Source organism: Trichomycterus rosablanca, chromosome 16 (genome assembly GCF_030014385.1).
Source record: "Trichomycterus rosablanca isolate fTriRos1 chromosome 16, fTriRos1.hap1, whole genome shotgun sequence".
NCBI lineage: Eukaryota > Metazoa > Chordata > Actinopteri > Siluriformes > Trichomycteridae > Trichomycterus > Trichomycterus rosablanca.
Window position 1 is genome coordinate 9,540,587 of NC_086003.1, and position 24,584 is coordinate 9,565,170.

General features: G+C 37.9%; 1 protein-coding gene across 1 annotated transcript; it reads right to left on the bottom strand.

The window, feature by feature from the left end:
• Positions 1–711: 711 nt before the first annotated feature.
• On the bottom strand, positions 712–23,168 carry egfl7 (EGF-like-domain, multiple 7). Its single transcript, XM_063011439.1, has 9 exons — positions 22,943–23,168; positions 15,669–15,913; positions 15,314–15,433; positions 13,095–13,207; positions 12,643–12,738; positions 11,903–12,094; positions 5,536–5,612; positions 4,121–4,319; positions 712–2,711 (listed from the first exon to the last, which is right to left on the bottom strand). The coding sequence occupies exons 2-9, from the start codon at positions 15,743–15,745 to the stop codon at positions 2,692–2,694; spliced, it is 894 nt and encodes a 297-aa protein (XP_062867509.1). The 5' UTR covers positions 15,746–15,913; positions 22,943–23,168; the 3' UTR covers positions 712–2,691.
• Between the last annotated feature and the right edge of the window lie 1,416 nt (positions 23,169–24,584).

Below are 24,584 nucleotides of genomic sequence, written 5' to 3' on the forward strand. Positions count from 1 at the left end.
ACCAATTCAAAATTTCTGCCTTCAGAAATTAGCATCTCTTAATTTCACACACTCAATAATAACAATCATCTAACTGTCCTGGGTCCCGGGACAGTGCAGCCTTAAAGCAACTTACAATTCAAGCAAGTGAGGACTAAGAGCCTTGCTGGCAGCATTAATGCAGAAAAGTACATCAAGATCTTAGAGCAACATGTGCTGCCTTCAAGACGTCATCTTTTTTAGGGACGTCCATGCTTTTTCAACAAGACAATGCATTACAAAGGCATGGCTGCGGAAGAAGAGGGTACAAGTACCAAAACGTCTTTTAAGTGTGGTGAAAAGGAATGGCAACATTAGAAAGTGGTAAATGCTTTACTGTCCCAACTTTTTTTGGACTGTGTTGCAGGCCTGAAATGCAGGAATTGATGTTTATAATAAAGTTATAAATAATAATAATAATAATAATAAATGAAGTTGACCAGACAAAACATGAAATATCTCAGGTTTATCCTGTCTGCAAAGAAATAAAAGTCAGAGCAAATGTAAGAAACTCTGTGTTTTTATTATTTGCATTTTCCATCCTGTCCCAAAGTTTTCTGATTTGGGGTTGTAAATGGGAATGGGCTTTTTGCCAATGCAATGTCATTGTGCTCTGTGTATTTTGTTTTGACTGTAAAAAAGAAAAAGCATTCGTTTTTACTTAAAAATGTACTTTATTACAAAAACTGTAGTATAAAAAGAAAAAAAAAACATTCATAAACTATCACTGATACTATTGATCACAAATGCATCATCAATACAAGTAGCATATTATATACTGAGTTTCCAGCATTATATAAAAACAACTTCACAGCTATATTTTAACCCCCATACATACCTGAACAATATGTGTTTTAAAAAATACCAAGGTGCTTTATTATTTGGTCATTGCATAGTGTACTTGGTTAATAGTGGTAATTGCTTGGTGTTTTTAGACTTGCTTTGAAAACCTCATACACAAGAATTAACTATGGAGCCAAATTTATAACAAATGTTTTGTTAATTTGAAGAAAAAAAAATCCTAAAACTAAAAGAAATGACCATTACACATTATAGCTTTAGCATGTTATTAGCTAGTGTTTGTAAATTGTATACTCCTTAGTGTTCAGCTCAAGTTTTTGCCTTAATGTGTATGTCTTATGCCAAGTTCACACTACACGACTTTCTGATTTGTCGGGTCGCTGTACAGTTCACACTACACGACTGAACCTTTGGCACTCGGGAATCTTTCAGTCGGTGTATATTTCACACTACACGACTGATCGGCGATAGGGGGTTTCACACTACACGATCTATCACCAACTGGAATCACAGGCGAGCTTCTCTGGTCTCCCAAACTACGTTTTGTCACGAAAACAAACGCGAGAAGTGACGAGGGGTTTAATGATACCACGTCCAAAAATGCACGTCAACAAGTAGCGAGTGATCAAAGTGTTTGTGCGCTGATGTGCAGCGTAAAATCAAGGAGGAAAGATAAATGAATCTGAGTGGATTTGGCAACACGAACAGTATGGATTGTTCTATAGTAAGTTGGAGGTTAATTAATATTTTTGCAATGCAACGTTGGTGTTTTGTAGAGAACGATCAAGTCAGAAATACTGTAAAGCTTGTGTGTGTGCTGGTGTATTCTGATTTAAACTATATTATGTCCTTGTCTATATTATGTACCGGTACCCTCCTCTCCTGCGTTTCCCCTCACACCGTATCTTGCGTTCTCATTGGCTGTTCGACAGAGCACTCATTGCCAGACGTGCAACTGAGATCAGATATCTGACATGCTAGATATCTCAATCTGGTCGCCGAGTGCTCGGCGAGCTGTTCGGATCGAGTTGTTGGATAGTTCACACATAGCGACTGAGAGCCAAATTTCGATCGGCGAGCGAACGCCGAGTTGCTCCCAAGCCGGCAAATCTAGCGCCGACCAGTCGCCGAGCGAAATCTGGCCAAAAATCGTGTAGTGTGAACTTTTGTTTGTCAGAATGTCGACTGTAAATCGACAGTGGCTGCAGCTGCACAAACCTTGATAAATGTGCTAACTAATTAGTAGCAATAGTGCTATGCCTAATTTCCAACTATTTTCCCTAACTAAAAAAAGTATTTCCTTTTATGGCAGTTTAACTGCACACTGTCAGTTTATCACTTTTAAACTATAATTGTGTCATGCTGTCTAAAACAACTTGCTAAACGTAACTTTGTCACTAGCATCAGTTTTTAATACAGTGTATATAAAGTGTTGAGTCATAATTAATGTAGTCATTTTTTATTGTTAACTTGTATTTTAGACTTAAATACAATATCGGGTAGGTTTTTTGAATTGTTCATAGTCATCACACCAAAGTAGGTCCAGCACTGCTGAAATCTTGTAGGTGCTGAAATAAACATCTACATTCCTAAAAAGAGTAAATAATGCAAATCATCCTGTTTACAGTTAAGGAAATGGCATCCATTAAAAATGTATGGAAACCCTAATTAAAAAGCACAAGCCTTTCTTTTAACATGCACACTCACTTGAAGAACGTCATGCATTTAAACTATAAAATGTGCAAAATGTATTTTGTATTGGAATTGCAAACTTGGAGAAGTGTTGGGTTACTCGTTCTTCCCTCTTGAAGTAGGACTTGTTCGGATGTGTGCAGGAAAGAATGGGGGGTCCAGCCTTTTCTAACTGATTATCTAGTTTTCCTGACAAGAGCCTGAAACAGAAAGGTTGTAAACAGCTTAATAAGAATAGTATTTACCTGTATACAGTCAGATTCAAGTATACTGGAGGTGGAGCAGTAAACTCCAAAATATAAGTGGTACACCATAACAAGAAATGATCCTGCAATATGCAATCAATAAGGAAAAAATATATAACAAATCATTTTAAGTATCCACTTTATTCTGCTCAGGATTGCAGTGAGTCTGGAGCCTATCCTGTAAACACTGAGTACAAGGTTGGAAAACACCATGTCACAAAGTTTGTTTCCAACTCACACATAGAGACAGTTAAACCACAGACGTGCTTCAAAACTGGGTTTGTAGGTACCCAGGTGGCACAGCGGGATATTCTGCTAGCACACCGAGATTCTGAACTCCACGGTTCAAAACTTGGCATTGCCACTAGTCAGCTGCGCACCATCTAGCAGGCATAATTGGCAGTGCCTGCAGCAGACACGTTTCTGCTAGGGCAGGATGACCGGAATATGTGGGTGGGGTCTTCAAATGCTTTGTAAGGGCCCTGATTAGCAGATAGAGAGGCGCCTGTGCAGAATGCATGGGTGAAAAAGGGTTCCGCTAAGGACTGCGCGTGGGTCGGAGCAGCAATATACCCACCTCGACTGCAACAAGGGATCCTCCAGCAGCGGAAGACAAACAGACTACAGTAAATTTGGAGAAATTGGGAGAAAATGTAAAAGTAAAATAGAAAAAAACTGGGTTTGTACATATACTCATTAATGAAATAAAAAAATAAAATAACTACAAAATAAAAATACAAAAAACCTTTTCGAAAAGCATCAGCAATATTTATTAATTCATTCAAATTTATTAAACACTTTCATCTGGTAAGTAACCAATGTACCTTCTGGCATGCTATTGAGAGTATCTGGATAAACCCCCATAGAATTGTATCGAACATTATGTGGCAAAATGTGTGGGTTTATCCTGAATCCCTGAAGCTGTGGAACACCTCCTATGACACTAGACTGCCTCTATTCACTTATTATCACTCACACCTACATACTGTACATGCATACCAACACTTTTTTTTGTCTCATTGCTTTGAGATAATGTCTATTGTAAAAAGCCCTATACAAATTTGATACACACCTCTAAGTGTGAGTGAATAAAGGCAGCCTGGTGGCACAGACGTTGCATAGCTTAAGGGATAGACCCTTGCCTTTGGTTACTGTGCGTTGCCAAATCATATTCTATACATTTCTATACAGTTTGTCCCATCATGTTCTATACATTATATATACTTTAAATGATTTCCAAGCAGTTTCCCTATCCCAGTAATTAAATACTGGCCCTGTTATCTGCTATCATTAAAAAAAATAAGACTGATTACAAGAAATTTTGTCTTTTCTACTCCAACCCTAATAAACACACACATACTCACATTTTCCAATGCGTTCTTCCAGAAAGCCAACCTGCTCACTAAGAGAATCAATTCTGTCCAGCTGCCGCAATGAGTGTGACAGGAAGTTGTTCTGGTCTGACAGAAAACTCGTCTTGTCTAGTGTTAAGCTGTTTTGGTCTGCCGTATCCTCTTCTGGTGGAAAGAGGGTGGAGAGTGGTGCTAGAAACATCTCTAATTTCTGTGAGAAAAGACACAATTGATTTGAACTTATTTTTGAGTTTTAATTTGAAATATTGTTTTTTTTTTTAATGACAGAAAAAGGAAAACATTTCTAAAATTCTGCAAAAAAACACTTTTACAATACTAAAGCTATTGTTATTCTACACATATTTAAATTCAAACCAGTAAAATTAAGTTTGTGAGCTGTGTTATTTTTCTGTGTTTTATAGTAGTTTTATAACACTTAGACCTCTACTGCACATGGATTAAATGCTATGCCAAATGTTTTTTATATATCTGTAAAATCATTAAATTTTTTCCATTGGGTGTGTTTAAGGCAGCAAGTGAACATTTTATCCTCAAAGTTGATGTGTTAGAAGCAGGAAAAATAGGCAAGCGTAAGGATTTGTGCGAGTTTGACAAGGGCCAAATTGTGATTGCTAGACGACTGGGTCAGAGCATCTCCAAAACTGCAGCTTTTGTGGGGTGTTCCCGGTCTGCAGTGGTCAGTATCTATCAAAACAGGTCCAAGAAGGGAACAGTGGTAAACCGGCGACAGGGTCATGGGCGGCTAAGGCTCACTGATGCACATGGGGAGCGAAGGCTGGCCCGTGTGGTCAGATCCAACAAACGAGCTACTGTAGCTCAAATTGCTGAAGAAGTTAATGCTGGTTCTGATAGAAAGGTGTCAGAATACACAGTGCATCGCAGTTTGTTGCGTATGGGGCTGCATAGCCGCAGACCAGTCAGGGTACCCATGCTTACCCCTGCCACCGCCGAAAGCACCAACAATAGGCATGTGAGCATCAGAACTGGACCACGGAGCAATGAAAGAAGGTGGCCTGGTCTGATGAATCATGTTTTCTTTTACATCATGTGGATGCCCGGGTGAGTGTGCGTCGCTTACCTGATGAACACATGGCACCAAAATGCACTGTGGGAAGAAGGCAAGCTGGCGGAGGCGGTGTGATGCTTTGGGCAATGTTCTGCTGAGAAACCTTGGTTCCTGCCATCCATGTGGATGTTACTTTAAAATGTACCACCTACCTACGCATTGTTGCAGACTATGTACATCCTTTCATGGAAACGGTATTCCCTGATGTTTTGGCAGCAAAAGGGGGACCAACACAATATTAGGAAGGTGGTCATAATGTTATGCCTGATCGGTGTATATAAGTAGAGATCAACTGTCTGAAATATAAGGTATATGGCATATAGTGTTTGCACTGTATTACTTGTTCCAGTAGCTGAACTCTGTTTCTGAGGATTTCAACCTCTTCTGTAACATTTTCCACCAGTTCCAAACCTCTACCTGTAAAGACAGAAATATATCCAGGAATATGGTACTGTTCTTTAGTCTTACTTTAAATCACATACAAAACAGGACCAGTTCTTCACAAAACAGACATTTTACGATAATTTTTAATTAGAATATAGATGCCCAGAGTGAATCTGTGTGGGTGTGTGTACTTTTTTTCTTTTTTGGGTCAGTGTGTGGAGTGTAATACCCCCACTCCACTAATGCTCTGGTCTATATGTTCTTTCGCCTCTTTGCTTTGGGCTGCGGTTTTTAGTTGGCTGCTTTTTAAAAATTATTATTTCTATCTTTTTAGCCACCTTTTACTTTGTCGTTTCCATTTAGTTTGTGGCTTTTTAGCCACAATATTGTTCTTCCTTGGCCAAGCATCCTGCATATTGGGTCTAGGCTTCCCTGTCTCGCAGGTATGGGGCTACACATAAAGTTGCTTCAGGGATAAGACGCGAAACATTTCCCCTCACCCAGTTTCTTCTATTTTACGTTTCAAATCTTCCAACTAATTTTAACATAAGATAAAGACAACATGAGTAATCACAAAATGCTGATTTTAAATGATCATTCTATTTATTGACCATATGTGAAAAAAGTAATTGACCCCCCCATCCCCCCAAAAAAGACCTGACTGGTTGTGCCACCCTTGGCAGTAACATCTGCAATCAAACCTTTGTGATAACTTGTGAGGAGTCTTGTCAGTGTAAATGAATTCTTCTTTATTTTAATACTGCTCCATTGGAGGGCTTTCAAGTAATAACTGTTTAGAGATTGGCAACAGCATCTCCAAAGGATTCTAGTCAGAATTTTGACACAGCCAACTGTGGGCAGTCATTCCTTTAGGATTTTCTTTTTTTTTAAATTGTTTACTATTTGTTGCGACTTTTAAGCGCATCCAATTACCCAATTGCATTGTGCTTCCTCTCCACTGATGCCAACCCAGGCCCTGACTGAGGAGAACAAGACTGACACACGCCCCCTCCGACAAGTGTGCAGTAGCCGACTGCATCTTTTCACCTGCACAAGGCAAGTTCATATGCGGATCAACGCATTATTCCTCGACTTTTGTGCAGGCACCATCAATCAGCCGGCAGAGGTCATAATTGCATCAGTTATGAGGTTCCTATCCGGCTCCCATCCTGTATGAACAACAGCGTGTTTTACCGCTACGCCACCTGAGTCTTTTAGGATTTTCTGATTGAGAGCAGAATTTATGGTTCCATCAGTTATAACAAGTAGTCCAGGTTCTGCTGAAGCAAAACAGTCCCAGATCACCACACTACCAACACCATGTTTGTCCATTGATATAATGGTGGAGTTCTTTAGGTGGAATGCAGTGTTTGTTAGCTGTACGCCAGGTGTAACAGTTCCCATAGCTTCCGAAAAGTTCCACCTTTGACTCTTTAGTCTGCAGAATATTCTCTCAAAAGTCTTTGTGGTCACCTAAATGCCTTTTGCTAAATCTTGCAAAAGACATTCAGATCTTGATGCCTTTTTTTGTCCAGTGTTTGTAGAATTGCGTACATTGACCTTAACTGATGCAAGAGAGGCTTCTTGAGATGTTTGTCTTGGTTCTCTTTAGCCTCTTGAATGTGTCACAGATTCTCCTTGGTGAAATATTGGTAGGATGGTCACTTTTAGAAAGGTTTTCCACTGTTCCAAAAATGGCTCCAGTGGTCAATGGCTTTGTAACTGTTTTCAGACAGCTACATTTAATGACTTTGTTCTGCATCTTAACTTAGAATATGGCAACATGTGCTGCTTTTTGAAACCTTCTAGCCTGTTTTACATTGCCAGACAGGTTCTTTAAAGTAAAGATACTTTAGATTCAACAGTTTTGGCTGTAGTCATTCCTGGGTAAGGCTAATGAAATCAAAATTAAATCCACTTGTCATTTGGCTGAATGCATTTTGTGTTTATTTCTGTCTAATAATAACAGTTTGACAATCTGAAACATAGAAGTGTGACAAATATGCACAAATAGAAGAAATTAAAAAGTATAATAATCCAGTTGTTGTATGTATTGCATATTTTTTGACTTAACAGATTTTTACAAAATCACATAAAATTATGTAAATACTAAAGTGTTTGTAGTAAAAATTGAATAAAGAAGGTTTTGTCAATCATTTAATTATGGAGAAAAAAATTCAATCATTTTGACAGCTATGTTAGACTGGTAGGTATACACAACCACACTGATAGTAAAACAGGCATAATATTACAGGCAAATACATTTGTCAATATTTTGTTGACATGTACCTCGAAGAATTGAATATTTAATCTGTTATAATAAAGTAATTAATTTAGCATAAATTTAAAATAGATTAATATTTTGTGCAGTTCTAACACACACACACACACACACACATACACACTTTTTAGTGTTATTTATAAAAGGTATGAAAGAGGGTGATTGGTTGGATTGTAACCAATCTAAGAAGAAAAAAAAACGTTTAAGCACATCTTGGTTGCTGATTTTTAAGTCAACATGCGAATATAAGCCAGTCCGTGACATACTGCATACTCAGACATGGTCCAAGTGGGGCTTGATTTGAAACTTACACACACACAGCAAAATTATGTCTCGACAATCTGTCCCAGATGTGATTTGTGTGTGTGTGCATATGAGGAAGAAAGACAGAGAGAGAGAGAGAGAGAGAGAGAGAGTAACCCCCTGCAGCTAGAGATTGATGGATTTGGAAGCAAATACACCGTGTTGAGCCAAAAATGAGTACAAAAATAGATACAATACAAAAAAAGATAAAAGTTTGAATTGTCTCAGTATATGAACCATATATCCAAAAAGTTGGTACATGCCGTAAAAGGAGTACGGTAATCTGTGAATTGTTAATTACCAACAAAAGTGGAAAGAAAAGATTTTCAATGTTTTTACTGATCAGCTTCATTGTATTTTGTAAATAAAACACATTTAGAATTTAATGCCTGCAACACACTCCAAAAAAATGGAAAAGAGGCAAAATAAGCAAGAAAAGAATATTTCAAGTACAGGGTTTTCACAATAAGCAGGTAGGTTAGTAACATGTAAAGGAATCATGACTGGGTATAAAAGTAGGATCCACCAAAGGGTTAGTCAGTAATGATGGGCCATGGCTCACCACTGTGTTCCCCAATTCTTAAGAGAATTGTCAATTATTTCAGAAAGAACATTTTTAATGCAAGATTGCATATAACATAGGTCTAGCCTACATAATATTATAACATGATTCTGGAGAACTTGGAGGAATCTCTCCAGAGATTTGTGTAGGGCAAGTACAGGGCAAGTGTAGGGCAAGAAAAGCATACAGTGGGAGTTGCAATACAACCTACATATTTAATCTTACCACATGAATCAGAATGCTTAATGTCCTGATTTTTTTTACTAGTACAGAGATTTAAATACTGTAATTAAACTGAATGTTTGCTTATTTTCATGGCTTAGAGATTAAACAATATAAAGAAGCTTTATTTCAAATTACCTAAAGTGAAATACTGTTCCCTTACTTATTGGATACATTAACCTTAAAGCTAATGCAAATATTTTCCATGAAGAATTTAAGACACCACAAGCCCCTTTCACACCAAAACCCATGTAAATTATGGCTTACCTAATCACTATTAGCAGTTGTAGCATAGCGGTTAAGGTAATGGACCTGAACGTTCGCTAATTCAAGGCCCACCACTGCCAGGTTACCACTGTTGGGCCCTTGAGAAAAACCTTTTACCCTTAATTGCTTACACTGTAAACTGGCACAGTACTGTAAGCTGCATAGGATAAAAGCGTCTCCTAAATGCTGAAAAAGTCAATGTAAAATGTATCTATCTTTATAGATACTTTAGGACAACTTCTTCAAAATGAAATCCTTTTTCACTTAATGACCTCGTACAGCAAAATATGCATACAACAATTCCACATACAATGGATCCATTTACATTTTTACATTACGGCATTTAGCAGACGTTTATATCCGAAGTGACTTACAGTATACAATCTAAGCAATTGAGGGTTAAGGGCCTTGCTCAAGGGCCCAACAGTGACAACCTGGCAGTGGTGGGGTTTGAACCAGCAACCTTCTGCTTACTAGTCCATTACCTTAACCGCTAGGCTACAATGCTTTAGGATTAAGATGCTAATTAAGTTTAAAATACTTGACTCTAAGCCTTTCCTTACATGCTAACAGTTGTCCTCTAAGCTGGTGTTTGATATATTGTTTATTGGTTGGGCTCCAGTGAATGGTCCAGTCGCTGAAAGCACCAGTCACAGTGCACTATTACTCACGGTACGAGTTGAGAGTGGCATATCGCGTACCAAAAGTAATAATGAACCGTGAGACTGGCCAACTTGCTTCATCTACCAGGAATATGCTACAACCCCAATAAAATAAAAATGGGATCATAGAGAAAAATGAACAACAACAGTGCAGTTAAAGCATGGGCAAATCTTTTAATCTGTTTTTAGCTGAAAACAGTACATTTTTGATATTTGCATCTTTCTCGGGTTGAGCATTTGCATTTGCTTGACCCAGATCCCCATGATTCTAGAGGCAAGGACCACTTATATGTGACGCTGGTGCAGTCTCTATCAGAATTTATTTTAAAAGGCAGGGTCAGTGCTATATAGGGAGGACATGTGATGAACCAGAAATCTGCCCCTTGGATCTCAGGGGTCTTCTTAAGGTCTACTCTTGTGTGGGGTGACCAACACGAGAAAAGTGCATTTCTGTAATCCTGAGCAGCTGGTAACTTTCTGACACTGCCCTGGCCAGAGACCTAGGTATGTTGACCATACCCCCAACCCTCAGTCATGTAGAGAAGAGTCCTGACCCAAGCTCCAGATTTGCCTCTTATCCTAGGGTTTCTGGTTACAACAGCACAACCCCGGGATTGACTGTTCATTCGATTCATCTGATTTCTCTTTGTGAGGAACATGCCTTAACAGGGATCCGAACACCCCTCTCCAAGCCAAGGCTCCTAAGGAAACTATCAACCTGTCTATGGTACCTCTGGAGTACCATGACCTCTGAGAAGTTTTTAGTAACTGCAGGGCCCAAGTCCTCCCGCCTCATCACCCAATGAAAACCTCCTACTGGGTACTGCACCTTCTCGTGGAGAGCTGTTCTCCCTTTTCCTTTCTAACCAGCAAGGTGATAGACAAATATATTCAAGAGGCACTGGAAGGCCAATGCTGGTGTACCTTCAGACAACATTGGGGGTCTCTGGGAGCCCAAAGAACAAGGCAGTTAAGTCAATGTCAACAGAACACTTTGATTAAGTTGCAGGTGCAGAGTACAAGACAACTGAAACACTATGCAGAATGATCTAAGGCTCACCTAATTTTTATCCTTAGGACAATAAAATTTTTATTTATTTTGTCTTATTTTACTTCTGTCTGTTCTTGTTTAAGCTATTTTTAAGTTTTTGAATGTAATTTTAAGTTTTATTTTTTCCCTACATTTTAAAGTTGTATTATTTTACCAATTTGGTTGTTTTATTATTTATGAGTTTAAATAAAAGTAAGTACAAAGTACATTGGGCAGTGTTTACTTTGCTATGCTCAGAAAGTCACCCAAACTGCTAGACTTTGAATCTCAGCAGTGCTATTGGCCTGCAGGGTGTCTACGTAGACATAATCAGCTATATTTTATGGGGAGAGATGCCTAAAGCCCTGTGATGGATTAGTTTCGCTATGACCCTGACAAAGATAAAATGGCAATTTCCCTGAAAATTTGACATGTTGACCAATGGGTCTGTACATGTACATAAGTACACACACTTTTCGGTCGGCCACTTTGCTTCTGTCTTTTGTAGCTACCAGTTTCACAGATCTTACATAGCAATTTTTTAAGTTCTGCTTTTTCCCAGTTTTCCTCTGAAAATTCAGCAAGGAATCTCAAACAGTTTATAGTGTTTAAGTACATACAAATTCTTAATTACAATTCTGTTCTCAGTGGTAAAAAAACATTTTATCTTTTGTTACAATATGAAACAAAAATAGTTGTCATGGTAACCAATATTTTGAATAAATAAAATGACCTTGTTGTGTCCAACAGTGAAGTAATTTTGAAAGCTGATCAGCATTTGTCAAAGTTATAGGCAGAGATACCATTTTGACTAACAGTGTATAGAGGAAAATAAAAGAGAAAGAAGAAAACAGAGAAGCTGTCACAAACACATCACAGAAAATAATTTATGTTAAATAAAAGAAGGGATAAGAGATGTTGAATTAAGGATTTCAAGGCTAACCAAGGAACACTGTTTGCCCTCTTGTGTTTTACGGAAATTGATTGTATAATTACCTCTATCGCTGCTTGTGGTTGCTTTGGGTTGGCTGGCGAGAGTTGGAGGAGGTGGAGGAGCAGCAAGTCTCCAACATGACTTTCCATCTCTCTCTAGTTGGAATCCATCTGAGCACAAACACTGATAGCTTCCTATGGAGTTTACACACAGCTGACTGCAACCATGTGTCCCTTCTTTACATTCATCCACATCTAGGATGAAAGGGAGAGTAAGAGAGAAAGTTAGAATTATTACTTTTTGTTAGGCTGTGTGTGTGTGTATGTGTGTGTGTGTGTGTGTGTGTGTGTGTGCAGAAGTACATTGTCATCAGAAAGATTTATTTAAAGATACATAAACATTAAACAGTGCAAATGAGTATCCTAGTTTTAAATCTCAGTGTTTTGTCAATGTATAAAATATGTACAGTAGATATTACCATTTGTGTAATTTATACAGATGCTAATAAATCTAAGTTACTAAATAATTCACTAAATAACTAATAATAACTCACTGAATAATTTCAGACATATGTATAACCCAGAATGGAAGCCCTAATATGACTGTTAACAAGTCAACAGACAAGCAATTCATTTGCATTTGTTAGCTTGCATGTATCTCTGGTTTTGGTAAAGGGAATTTGGGCATAATGCTCTTAAATTTGGCCAAAAAATTTTAACTGCGAAAGATATTATAGATACACAAGTGCTATCAAAATATGTGTATACTGTGTCTGTGTGTTTGTGTGTTTGTGTTTAAAAACCTGTCTGGCAGTAGCGACCTGTCCAGCCTACTGGACAAGCACACTGATTTGGCCTCACGCAGGACCCTCCGTTAACACATGGCTGCACACACAGTGCTGTATAAATACAAACACACAGATGTAAGGACAATAGGAGTGAATTTGGTTTCACCATTTTACATACAATAGCTGTTAAAGTACATACTTTTAAAATCAAGTTGTCATATTTTTATAATGTAACAAACTAAATTGGATAAATATATTTTATGTAATTAATCCTTTTAATGGCAGTGTCATCAAATCCACATGTTTGAAAATATGCCTATTGACTACTCTTTTAACAGAACAGATCAGAATCAGTAAATTGGCTTAGGACCAGAATCAGTTGGCATAATTGGCTGTCTATTTCTCTAAAATATTGTGTTTTAACATTGTGTTTTAATGGTGAAAAAAGTACAGAAAAATCTTCTCACCATGGTTACAGTTGTGTGAGTAGCGTCTCTGCCATCCTGGGCAACAGTCTGAGTAAATGTGTTGGCTTGAAACTCCTCTACTCACCTGTCTGTAGGACAACTTGTACACTGTCCTGTAACACACATAAAATCAGGAACCTTGTATTCTCCCCAACAAACACACATCCAACATACACACATAAACCAATCTAAAGTATGCAACATGGCTTAGATTTCTAAATGTTATTACCACACCCACAAAAAAAGCAAGATGGAAATGAACAACAACCCCAAACGACTAGGCATAATATTATGACCACTGACAGGTGAAGTGAATAACACTAATTATCTCTTCATCACGGCACGGATACTTACATTTTATCCTTCGAGGTTGATGTGTTAGAAGCAGGAAAAATGGACAAGCGTAAGGATTTGAGCGAGTTTGACAAGGGCCAAATTGTGATGTCTAGACAACTGGGTCAGAGCATCTCCAAAACTGCAGCTCTTGTGGGGTGTAGCCGGTCTGCAGTGGTCAGCATCTATCAAAAGTGGTCCAAGGAAGGAACAGTGGTAAACTGGCGACAGGGTCATGGCCGGCCAAAGCTCACTGATGCACATGGGGAACGAAGGCTGGCCCATGTAGTCCGATCCAACAGACGAGCTACTATAGCTCAAATTGCTGAAGAAGTTAATGCTGGTTCTGATAGAAAGGTGTCAGAATACACAGTGCATCTCAGTTTGTTGCATATGGGGCTGCATAGCTGCAGACCAGTCAGGGTGCCCATGCTGACCCCTGTCCACCGCCGAAAGCGCCAACAGTGGGCACGTGAGCATCAGAACTGGACCACAGAGCAATGGAAGAAGGTAGCCTGGTCTGATTTATCACGTTTTTTTTACATTACTGGATGCGGAACACCAGGATGCACTATGGAAATAAGGCAAACTGGCAGAGGCTGTGTGATGCTTTGGGCAATGTTCTGCTGGGAAACCTTGGGTCCTGCCATCCATGTGGATGTTACTATGACATGTACCACCTACCTAAGCGTTGTTGCAGACCATGTACACCCTTTCATGGAAACGGTATTCCCTGATGGCTGTGGCCTCTTTCAGCAGGATAATGCGCCCTGCCACAAAGCAAAAATGGTTCAGGAATGGTTTGAGGAGCATAGCAACGAGGACAACGAGTTTGAGGTGTTGACTTGGCCTCCAAATTCCCCAGATCTCAATGCAATCGAGCATCTGTGGGATGTGCTAGACAAACAAGTCCGATCCATAGAGGCCCCTCCTCACAACTTATAACATCTTGGTGCCAGATACCACAGCACACCTTCAGGGGTCTAGTGGAGTCCATGCCTCGATGGGTCAGGGCTGTTTTGGCAGCGAAAGAGGGACCAAGACAAAATTAAGAAGGTGGTCATAATGTTATGCCTAATCGGTGTATACAACATATATGGCACTACAGCTCTGAATACAGATTTCTGTATTACTGAAGTGTCTGCTTTAGAGCAACTCTAATATAGGGGGTTAGGATGGGTGCTCCACCTATCAACTTGTGGGTAAAATATATTATCCCCTTTTCAATAGAATGGTTGTTACTGTTTGGATTATAAACTGAAAGGGCACAGGTATATGAATGCCCCTGAAGTATTTACTTTGTTTACTTTCATTTTTCAATTCTTAAACACAGACACATTCATACCTATCCACAGACTGAGACTGTGTGTAAACATGGTGTCTGAGGTATATTAGTATAAGTACCAGAGTGACATTTGATCTGTTTGTTTGTTTGTTTATTAGGATTTTAATGTCATGTTTTACACTTTGGTTACATTCATGACAGGAAATGGTAGTTACTCATTACACAAGGTTCATCAGTTTACACAAGGTTATATCGAACACTGTCATGGACAATTTAGTGTCTCCAATTTACCTCACTTGCATGTCTTTGGACTGTGGGAGGAAACCAGAGCACCCAGAGTAAACCCACGCAGACACAGGTAGAACTCCACACAGAAAGAACCTGGACCGCCCTACCTGGGGATTGAACCAAGGACCTTTTTGCTGATCAGTAACAATTCAGATTAAAGATAATTAAACAAACTAACAAACCTTTCTCGAATAATTTCTTTAAGAACACTTAAACATGTTATATACTTTATATATAAACAATGTATATACTTCCAATAAGCTCAAAGTTGCTATAATAATAATAATAATAATAGTTGTTATAAATCTCTTACTTGTATGTGCTACAAAGATGTTGGTTCTGGCACAAGGTGATGTAGGGTTTGTGTACAGGCTGGATAAACGATTCTGTACTGTAGATCACTCTGACAGCCTTTTTAGCACAAGCTCTTCTCCTGGGGTTCATACATACACAGTCATATTAATTCTGTCATCAACCAAGAAAAAAGTGGCCAGGGTATTGTACTGCAAAAGGCCTCAAGTGTTACTTGTGGTGCAATGATAGTAGAATATTACAAATGTTAACAAAAAATGTAATTAAAGATTAGTATTTTTTTTTTACCAGTAATACTTTACCAGATCATTTGTATACAAAATACATATATCAGAAAGATAAAAATTATTGGTTACCCATGATAATTGTGGAAGTGAGGAGTGCAAATGGCATAGAGAGAGAAAAGTATAGAGAGGAGCACTATAACACACATATCTCTCTCACACGTCTCAACGCTCTCAAATCTCTCTCTCTCACTTTCTCTCTCTCTCCTTCTTCTCTCTCCTTTTCTTGATCTCTTTATCTCTTCGTCAGTCTGATGTTTGTGGCCAAAGCAGAGGGTTAAATGGGGACCTTGTTTCAAACAGTCTATCGCTGATACCTAAAAGAGGGAAAAGGAGAAAGTGAGTTATGTTTGTTGGTTTGTTTGTTATATTTGATAAGTGTCTTATGTCTTGAATTCTAGGTAACAGTACAGGAGGTAAAATACAAAAATATATATGTTTTATTTAATAAAATAAAACAGTGATTTGAAAATGCCTTTACATGTATATAATGAAAACATCTAAAATAAATTATATTTAATGTTTTAACCTATTAACCTCATTTTAAAAATAAATTTATGTTTTTTCTTCATTTTGATCCTCACACATTGGCTAAAACAAGTTGGGGTTAACAAAACCATGAATTATGTCAAATGTTACAAAAAACTGACATTAGGCGGTGCTGTCATGATTATGTGTAAAAGACGTTTCAAGAAAGGCCAAGGGTGTACATAACAATATTTAAAAATTCTGAGAACACAGAGAAATGGACAAGGCCAAAAAACTATGTCAAATGTCTGTGACCTTTAATCCCTCAGACAGCAATATATTAAAAAACCAACATGCTACTGTAATGAATGCTACAGTAAACAGCAACACCCAGATCAACCACACAGCATGAAATCATAACCACTGCTTACCTGAGCTTCTCTTCTTTAAATTGAGCTGGTCATAGCTGACTCATAGCTGGTCACAAAATTTTTTACAGCACTGTGTCTTTATTTCTGTGTGCTTTTAGATGTCTGCTTTGGGTCATTGTCCTGGTAGAAGACCTACAGTATAACCTCTGACAGAAACTCAGCTTCCTGACACTGGTCCCTACATTGTACTCCAAAATTCTTTAGGTTTCAAATTTTATGATGCAATGCACACAGATGCACAAATCAACCTAAAACATTTGACCCTCTAACATGTTTGACAGTAGGGATCATGTTCTTTTCTGTAAATGCCTCATTTCATTTTCTATAAACGGTGCAATTATGTGCTTTACCAAAAAGCTCTATTTTGGTCCACAGGACATTTTCCCAGAGGGATTATGGCTTCCTTAGGTAGGTTCTAGCAAACTCTAGTCTCACTTTATGTCTCTTTGTCAGCAGTGGGATCATCCTGTGACTCTTACCATGTCACACGACCATGGATAGTGCGAGTGGAATGTTGTACCCATTAAATATCTTGTATTTGTATTATTGTCAAAGAAAAACAGTCAAAACTGTTTGTTTGAATGTATTTTTTCTACTGTCCCAACATGTTTAACTGCCTCTGTATAAGCGTAACCATAAGGTTTGGTTTCTTAAGCAGAACAGTTACTGACAAAGTAGCAGCTGTGTATTATCAGAGAAAAAGTGAGCAGAATGATTGCCATTACACACACACATACACACATACACACGCACACACTGCTAAGAAAAACAAAAATGGCATGCACACCGTTTAATTTAACATTTAATAACACTTCAAACACACTTTGAAAACAGTAGTAACAAAAAAGCATCTTTAAGCTATTGAATAAGTTATTTGCTTAAAGAAGCTTTTCGTGGATGGTTCTTTAACAAATGCAAAATGTTCTTACACCTTTTAGGAGTGTTACTGTGAGTTGTTCAGTGTTATCAAAGTACTAAAACACAATTAGTATTTAAATTGTGTTAACAATGTAAGTGTTAAATAATTAAATAAGCCACATCTTATATTCTGCATTTCAAGTTTTTTGGAGGGTGTTTCGTAATTTTTCAGACATAATTGGGGAAGTTTAAACACAACAGGTATTAAGGAAAAGTTTTAAAGAGACACTGGAAGAAGCACAAAAAAAATAAAGAGAGAGATAAAATAAGTGTTAGAAAACAAGAGATGTGAAGAGTGTAACATGAAGAAACAGATAAGAAGATAGAAAGGAGGGAGGGACAAAGAATACAAAGAAACAGGAATGATAAATTAAAATACAAAATATAAGAATACAGGACATTTTAGCCAACTGGATGAAACTGGGTGAATTGGGAAAAGGGTCAATAACAACTTTATTGATCAAGGAACTGGGCACAAGACAGGAGTAAACACTGTACAATTAAGGCTTAACATACTTAATTATTTAGTCACCTACTCACACCTGTGGGATGTGCATAGTAAACAATTCACCTTTTGGCATCTTTTGTGAGGTTAAAGTAAATAAGCACACATACTGGGACAGTGGTAGCCTAGTGGGTAGCGCTTTGGGCTATAAGGTATAAACAAACACATAAGGTACCCCAATCATCTGTTAAAACAATGTTATGCAAGTTTAAACAACATGAAACCACGCTGTCATTCTACCATTCAGGAAGAAGACATGTTCTTTCTCCTAGAGTTAAGCATACTTGAAGAAAACGGTAGGAAAATGTAAATCAATCCAATAACATCAGCTATTAACCTTGTACAGATGCTGGATGAAACTGGAGCAGAGTACAAAAGCATTTACATGAACAGTAAAACATTTCCTATATTGATATGACTTAAAAGACCGCTCAGCAAGGAAAAAGCCACTGCTCCAAAACCACCATAAAAAAGTCACATTGAGACAAAGACTTCACTTTTTGGAGAAATGTCCTCTAATTTGATTAAACAAAAATGTACCTGTTTGGCCATAATGACCATTGGTATGTATGGAGGAAAAGGGGGGCCCTACAAGCCTAAGAACACCATTCAAACCGTGAAGCCCAGGGGAGGCAGCTGGGAGGCAGCCTCGTGTTTCATCTGCTTTACAGCAGGAGAGACCGGTGCACAAAATAAATCGCATTATGAGGAGGAAAAAATTAAATGGAGATAATAAAGCAAAATCTTAAGACATCAGACAGGAATTTAAAGCTTGGGTGCAAATGCGTCTTCAAAATCCACAATGACTCCAAGCATAGTTCCAAAGTTGTGGCAAAATTAGAGGAGCTTAAAGACATCAAAGTAAAGGTAATAGAGTGGCCATCCCAAAGCCCTGACCTTAAGCCCACAAAGTCCTTAATCCCATAGAAAATTTATGGGCAGAACTAAAAAAGTGTGTGCAAGCAAGAAGGCTTATAAACCCTACTCAGTTTTACCAGTACTGTCAGAAGGACTGGGCCAAAATTCCAGCAACTTATTGTGAGAAGCTTGTGCAAGGCTACCCAAAGCATTTGTCCCAAATTAAACAATTTAAAGGCAAAGCTATACAAATACTAACTGTGTGTGTGTAAACTTCTGAGCCACTGGGAATGTAATTGTATTGTTCTGTCATTTCACATAAATGTCAGAAATTCTGAAAAACTTTTTAATGAATGTGGCTAAAGTGTATGTAAACATATGACTTCAATTTGTTAATGTGAATGTTTGCTAAAATTATCAGCCAAAATGAATTACTATTATTTAAACTTTAAAATGTTTTGTGTTTTTCTTGGTAAAAGCTTTCCATGGAATCCTGCATATAGGAAAGAATGCAGAGGAATGTGCACATTGCAAGTATGTGTTTTTAAAAATCTGGTCCCTATTAGCGAGGCAGGACGCAATATGATATAGTACATATATCATGATCACAGACTTACAGGGGTATTTACTTTCACTGTATTAGGACCCATGTATTTTCCTTATTTTAGGATATGTGTGTGCGTTTTTCCTGAGCACATTGTCATAACAAGGTATTAAATTTTACTGCAACAAGATCATCAGTAGGACTATGAGTTTCTCTATTGAGGCTGACAACAAATGTATGTAAAAGAGAAAGACTATGACTGTGTGTGTGTGTGTGTGTGTGTGAGGCCACATGCATACCACAGGCAATCAATATAACACAGACTAGCAATAAGGCCAAATTAGATCACAAATCCAACTACTTGTAGGCAAAATTGCTTGAAGCAAAAGCTATAAAGCAATAAGGACATTTAAGTATAATTAATGTACATGTTCAAGTACAGCACAGTGTTGTGTGTGTATATAAGTAAATATGATACGTTTTTACATACACAGCAGTGACATTGTCAGTGATCTTTGCAACTGCAGCATTTTATATATTAATCAAGTTTAATAAATATATTTGCCATACCTACTCTATATTTTCTATGCTTCATTAAAATGTGTGAGACTTGCAGGTGTAGACATCTGGAGGCGTTCCCATGCCCGAGCTCCAATAATGCCAAAAGCTGTTTGTGGCCAGGAGCTGTCCTCTCTTGGAAGAAACAGCACTCTGTTGCCCTTCTCTATTAACACCAGCCAATTCACAGTGTCTGTAAGCTTTTGGAATTGGAAGTGGATGTGACTCTTCCATCACCACACCTACTATGTCGACCTGCTTAAGAGCATCAATGGGAAGCAGTATGTGAAAATGCAGTTGCCTGGCTGCATGTGTCTCAGAGGAAGCACATGGTAGCCCTAACTCTCCTGGATTGGTGGCTGTGGTATGTTAATGTATAATAGTGATGTCAGATATCTAAATTGGGTATAAGAGACCAAAAAGTGAAAAAGCTTGCATGTGCCTTTAAACAATCAAGTTTATTGTACATTATGGACTGAGAGTAAGTGGCCTACCATTACCATTACCACATTACATATCACAGGCAAATAACAAACCATTTAAATTCAAACCATACAATTTGCACAGTGATGTAAAAAGGTAGCCAATTTAGGTTTTTTGGCTTCATCCCAGTTTAGTTAATAATATTTCAAATTCAGTGTCAGCTATACCCAATGTTAAGTAGCTAAATGCAAAAAAAATTAAGTTTAAATGTGACATCATGTTTGTTTCTTTGTTTCTTTACTTTAGAATAGCAGTATTCACCTGTTGCTCTTCTATTTTTTATTTGTTTCTTGCAAAACCTTAAGTTTTGCACAAACGCGTATGTATTCATACAAAATAGTGCCAGCATCCAGTGTAAATTATGATTTGTTGAGTTTTGTTTGTGTGTGAATTTAAGTACTCTTAGGTATTTGTTATGTGGAAGTTTACTATGCTTAATATTAATGCCAGATCTGTGAGTCACACTCCCACAAGGATTCATGATGAACAGACAGTGCTGTACATGTATTATAAAGTAATACACATGAAACTTGCACATTCCTAAGAGATGAATGATATTATTTAGTACATTTAGTACACTTAAGAGTCAGGCCCTGCTGGGGGCTAGGTAAAGGGCAGTTGTAGCCTAGTGGTTAATGTACTGGACTAGTAATCCAAAGGTTGTTGGTTCCAGCCCCACCACTGCCATTTTAATATGACTAAAGTCACATTATGGCAGTAGTTCCTTTTTTAATTCTGAGATCTCTAATACCTTCTGCTGAGTATCCCTCAGTATATATGCGAATGAGAACAAGTGCACTTATTTCCACAATACATTTTTAAAGGTAGTAAATAAGTCATTAAACACATAAAAATGTGGCGTCCGGTAGGCTTGCCGGTATAGTAATGCAGGGGGCATTTTACCTGTGTGCGTCATTGGCTGTGAAAGCACTGGATCCCATGATGCCATGTGCCCACAGCCGAAACATTGATAATGGTTAAAAACAGGTTAATAGTCGAAATGTTGTAAGTGTTCATGCTTATTGAGATGTGTCTAAAATGATGTAGTGCATAGCACATTTTGTGTTTGTGTTTATGTGAATTTGTGAAGTTACCCTTTACGTGAAATGTGTTGTGTTTAGTAACTGGTTCTGTTGGCTTTTAAAGCATAGTGGGAGTGGTCTGTGTATTTTAGATGTAGCCTCTTCTCCGTGCTTTGGTAACTGGCCCAGAAGCAACTAAATAAAGAGTGCTGCCTCGTATAGTTTAAAGAGCAGAAATGTTTCCTTCCTTCTCGCTGATGCCACAATATGTATAAAAGACACATTGACAAAGATATATAATTCAGTAAAGATTAATTCCACAAATGTCTTTAATATGACGTGCATAAGTGCATAAAAAAGAAACTGCCAATTCCATTTAAAGTAGTATTTTTTAAGTAGTATATTTTTATAGTAAAATTAACAGATTTTTATTGGAAACAAGGCATAAGGCTGCATTTGACAAATGCCAAATAACTTTAAAATTAGATATTTGTATTTGTTTATTGGGATTTTAACGTCATGTTTTACACTTTTGGTTACATTCATGACAGGAACAGTAGTTACTCATTACACATGGTTCATCAGTTTACAAGGTTATATCAATTTTGTATCTCCAATTCACCTCACTTGCATGTCTTTGGACTGTGGGAGGAAACCGGAGCACACCCACGCAGACACGGGGAGAACATGCAAATTCCACACAGAAAGGACCCAGACCGCCCCACCTGGGGATCGAACCCAGGACCTTCTTGCTGCGAGGCGACAGTGCTACCCACTTAGCCACCATGCCACCTGATATTTGTATTTGTAGCTAAATTACCATACAGATATTGTAAAATGCAGTTACTTAAAAAAGAAAAACATAGAGCATGAAAGATGTTGTCATAGTTAAATGTACATCTCATTTACACCCAAAGTTTTGTATAGTTTTTCTTGTGTTTTAGGAGGTGACAATAAAATCCACATCAGATGTGTAGGCAATTTACAACCAGTCAGCTCAAGGGTGTGTTCTCAACGAATCTGAGAGGCAGTTTTAAACCTGCTTGCTTACTTTGGATTAGCTGGCTAAGCTAGGTTAGGTTTCTTAAAATAAATTATTTTCCTCTTTGTGAATTTGAGAATACAAACGAAAAAGATTTAAGAAAAAAATATGGTATTGGTGTTTTTATTGACACTATAATAAAGGTATATAACACTGTGACCTTACTCAACCTAAAATATTTAAAGTTTGGATATTAATGCTGCAATTTCATGATTTGTTGTTTTCCCAAATAAAACATCCACTTCTGCAGTTTAATGTACAAATTCTGTTTATTTGAAAACATAAACATTTGCATTATGCGAAGGTAAAAAAGTTTAAGGTTTTATGTTTTGTTTTATACAGTGATATAGCTTGCATACTAGCTACTATAAAAGTTACCTCAAGCTAGCGGTCAGTGGACCTGAGGACATCGTGTAACAAAAACGCACACACACACACACACACAAGAGAGAGACACAGGGAGGGAGAGAGCGAGAGAGAGAGAGAGAGAGAGAGAGAGAAGTGATGCCAAACTTACATGAAGTGTAGTTTGTCTCGTTTACCTGCACCAAAGGCACACAAAGTATGTACAAATCATCCGCTTTTGGCCAGACACCAACAGAGTACGATTTGAAGTTGATACAGAAGCGGTAGCAATAATTCCAGAGTGGTACAGGACGCGGAACCCCCCGTTCCGTTTCTCTTTTTTGGGATCGTGTCGATTGTGGAAACGCTCGCACTTATGCAGTTCTCCGCCTCGGAGCCAAACGGCTGTCGAAAGCGCGGAGGGGTAAAATCTGTCCGCGCTGCTCCTCCTCCAATTTAAATGTAATAACTGTTATTCGGCATACTGCATCAGATTATACACTAGACTATCAACTGTACTTAAGAATGTTAAATTATTGGGTTTCTCTTGTATCTCTGAATATGTGTATGGTTGATTTGAACTTATGCAAGAGCAAGTACATTTTAATTGATAGTGGGAGCTGACGCTTTAATTATTTATAAATATTTAATTTAATTATAAAGTTATCTTTTCCTTATTACAGAAGCACAGTTAGAATCTTATAGTTATTACCTACTAGGCAGTGGCGGCTTCTGCCAAATCTCTCAGGGGGGGCAATTGTTGCGATGATGGCCAAGGTGACCAATTCAATGGGTAAATTAAAGCTTAAATAATTAACATCTTAAGTCATCTGTCAGTTTGCCCTCACAAATAACTTTGAACATGGAGAGAGACCAGCTTTACCATTAATCATAAAATTAAGTAAAGCCTCCACCCTAACAATTTAATGTCTTCATCAGATATTTATTTTAGGTGCAGCAGATCCAGAATAAAGATTGGCATCGGGGCTGATGTGCAATGAATAAAGAAGTACAATTAAACAATTGGGGAGATACAATAAGTGCAATCACAATTCACAATTTAAAAATTACATTACTGTAATTTACTTGTAACTTATATGATTTTCCCCCCTTTGTAGATACTTGCTTGATGTTTAAATTTGGTCTTGGTGGCCCTAATTCTTAAGTTGCTCATTTATCCTGATTACACGATGGAGTTGCTCCGAACTGAGGTAATGGTAGTCATGGTGACAAGATCGCGACATCAGGTTACGTGTGACGCAAGCACGTAATTGCGAGCCCTCCCGGAACCCATTCAGAATGTATTGCAGCGCCTGCAGTTCGAAAAAAAGAGCCTTAACATGAGTCTATGAGAGCAATCTCAGACTGAAATCGCCCAAAAAGGGGCGGTACTGTACGGAACACAACTCGACGCTGATTGGACTATGATATTCCGAGGCAAGACAGACTGTCCAGAACAGTCACAGCTGTGATAGAAAAATTTCTTCCGTTTCGTCCTTTGGTGGTGCGTCGCCCGATTGCCCTAAGGAACGAGCCGCCCCTGCTACTAGGTCTGACTAAGCATTATGGAAATCTATGTCATGATTAGTCTTAGGAACCAATCATATTTCAGATTCTAATAAGTTGCACCTCAGTTTAATAAGGCTTAGTTTTAGCTTGACTCCTGTCTGCTGGTATTGATCGTATTTTGTTGGTGTTAAAGTATGATGTCATGTTTTTTGTCTGGTTTAGTTTATTTCTGCACCACTTTACTTTTAGACCAGTAATGTAAATGCAGTATTTTAGCAAAGTTTTAAATCTTTTTTCACTTTTTA

Excerpts from the sequence above, each read along its gene's own strand:
- egfl7 (XM_063011439.1), bottom strand. The coding sequence starts at position 15,745 with ATGTGTGTTATAGTGCTCCTCTCTATACTTTTCTCTCTCTATGCCATT. Across the intron at positions 15,434-15,668 it reads CACTTCCACAATTATCATGG|GAGAAGAGCTTGTGCTAAAA; the intron begins GTAACCAATAAT and ends TATGAACCCCAG. Across the intron at positions 12,095-12,642 it reads AGGTCGCTACTGCCAGACAG|ATGTGGATGAATGTAAAGAA; the intron begins GTTTTTAAACAC and ends CTTTCATCCTAG.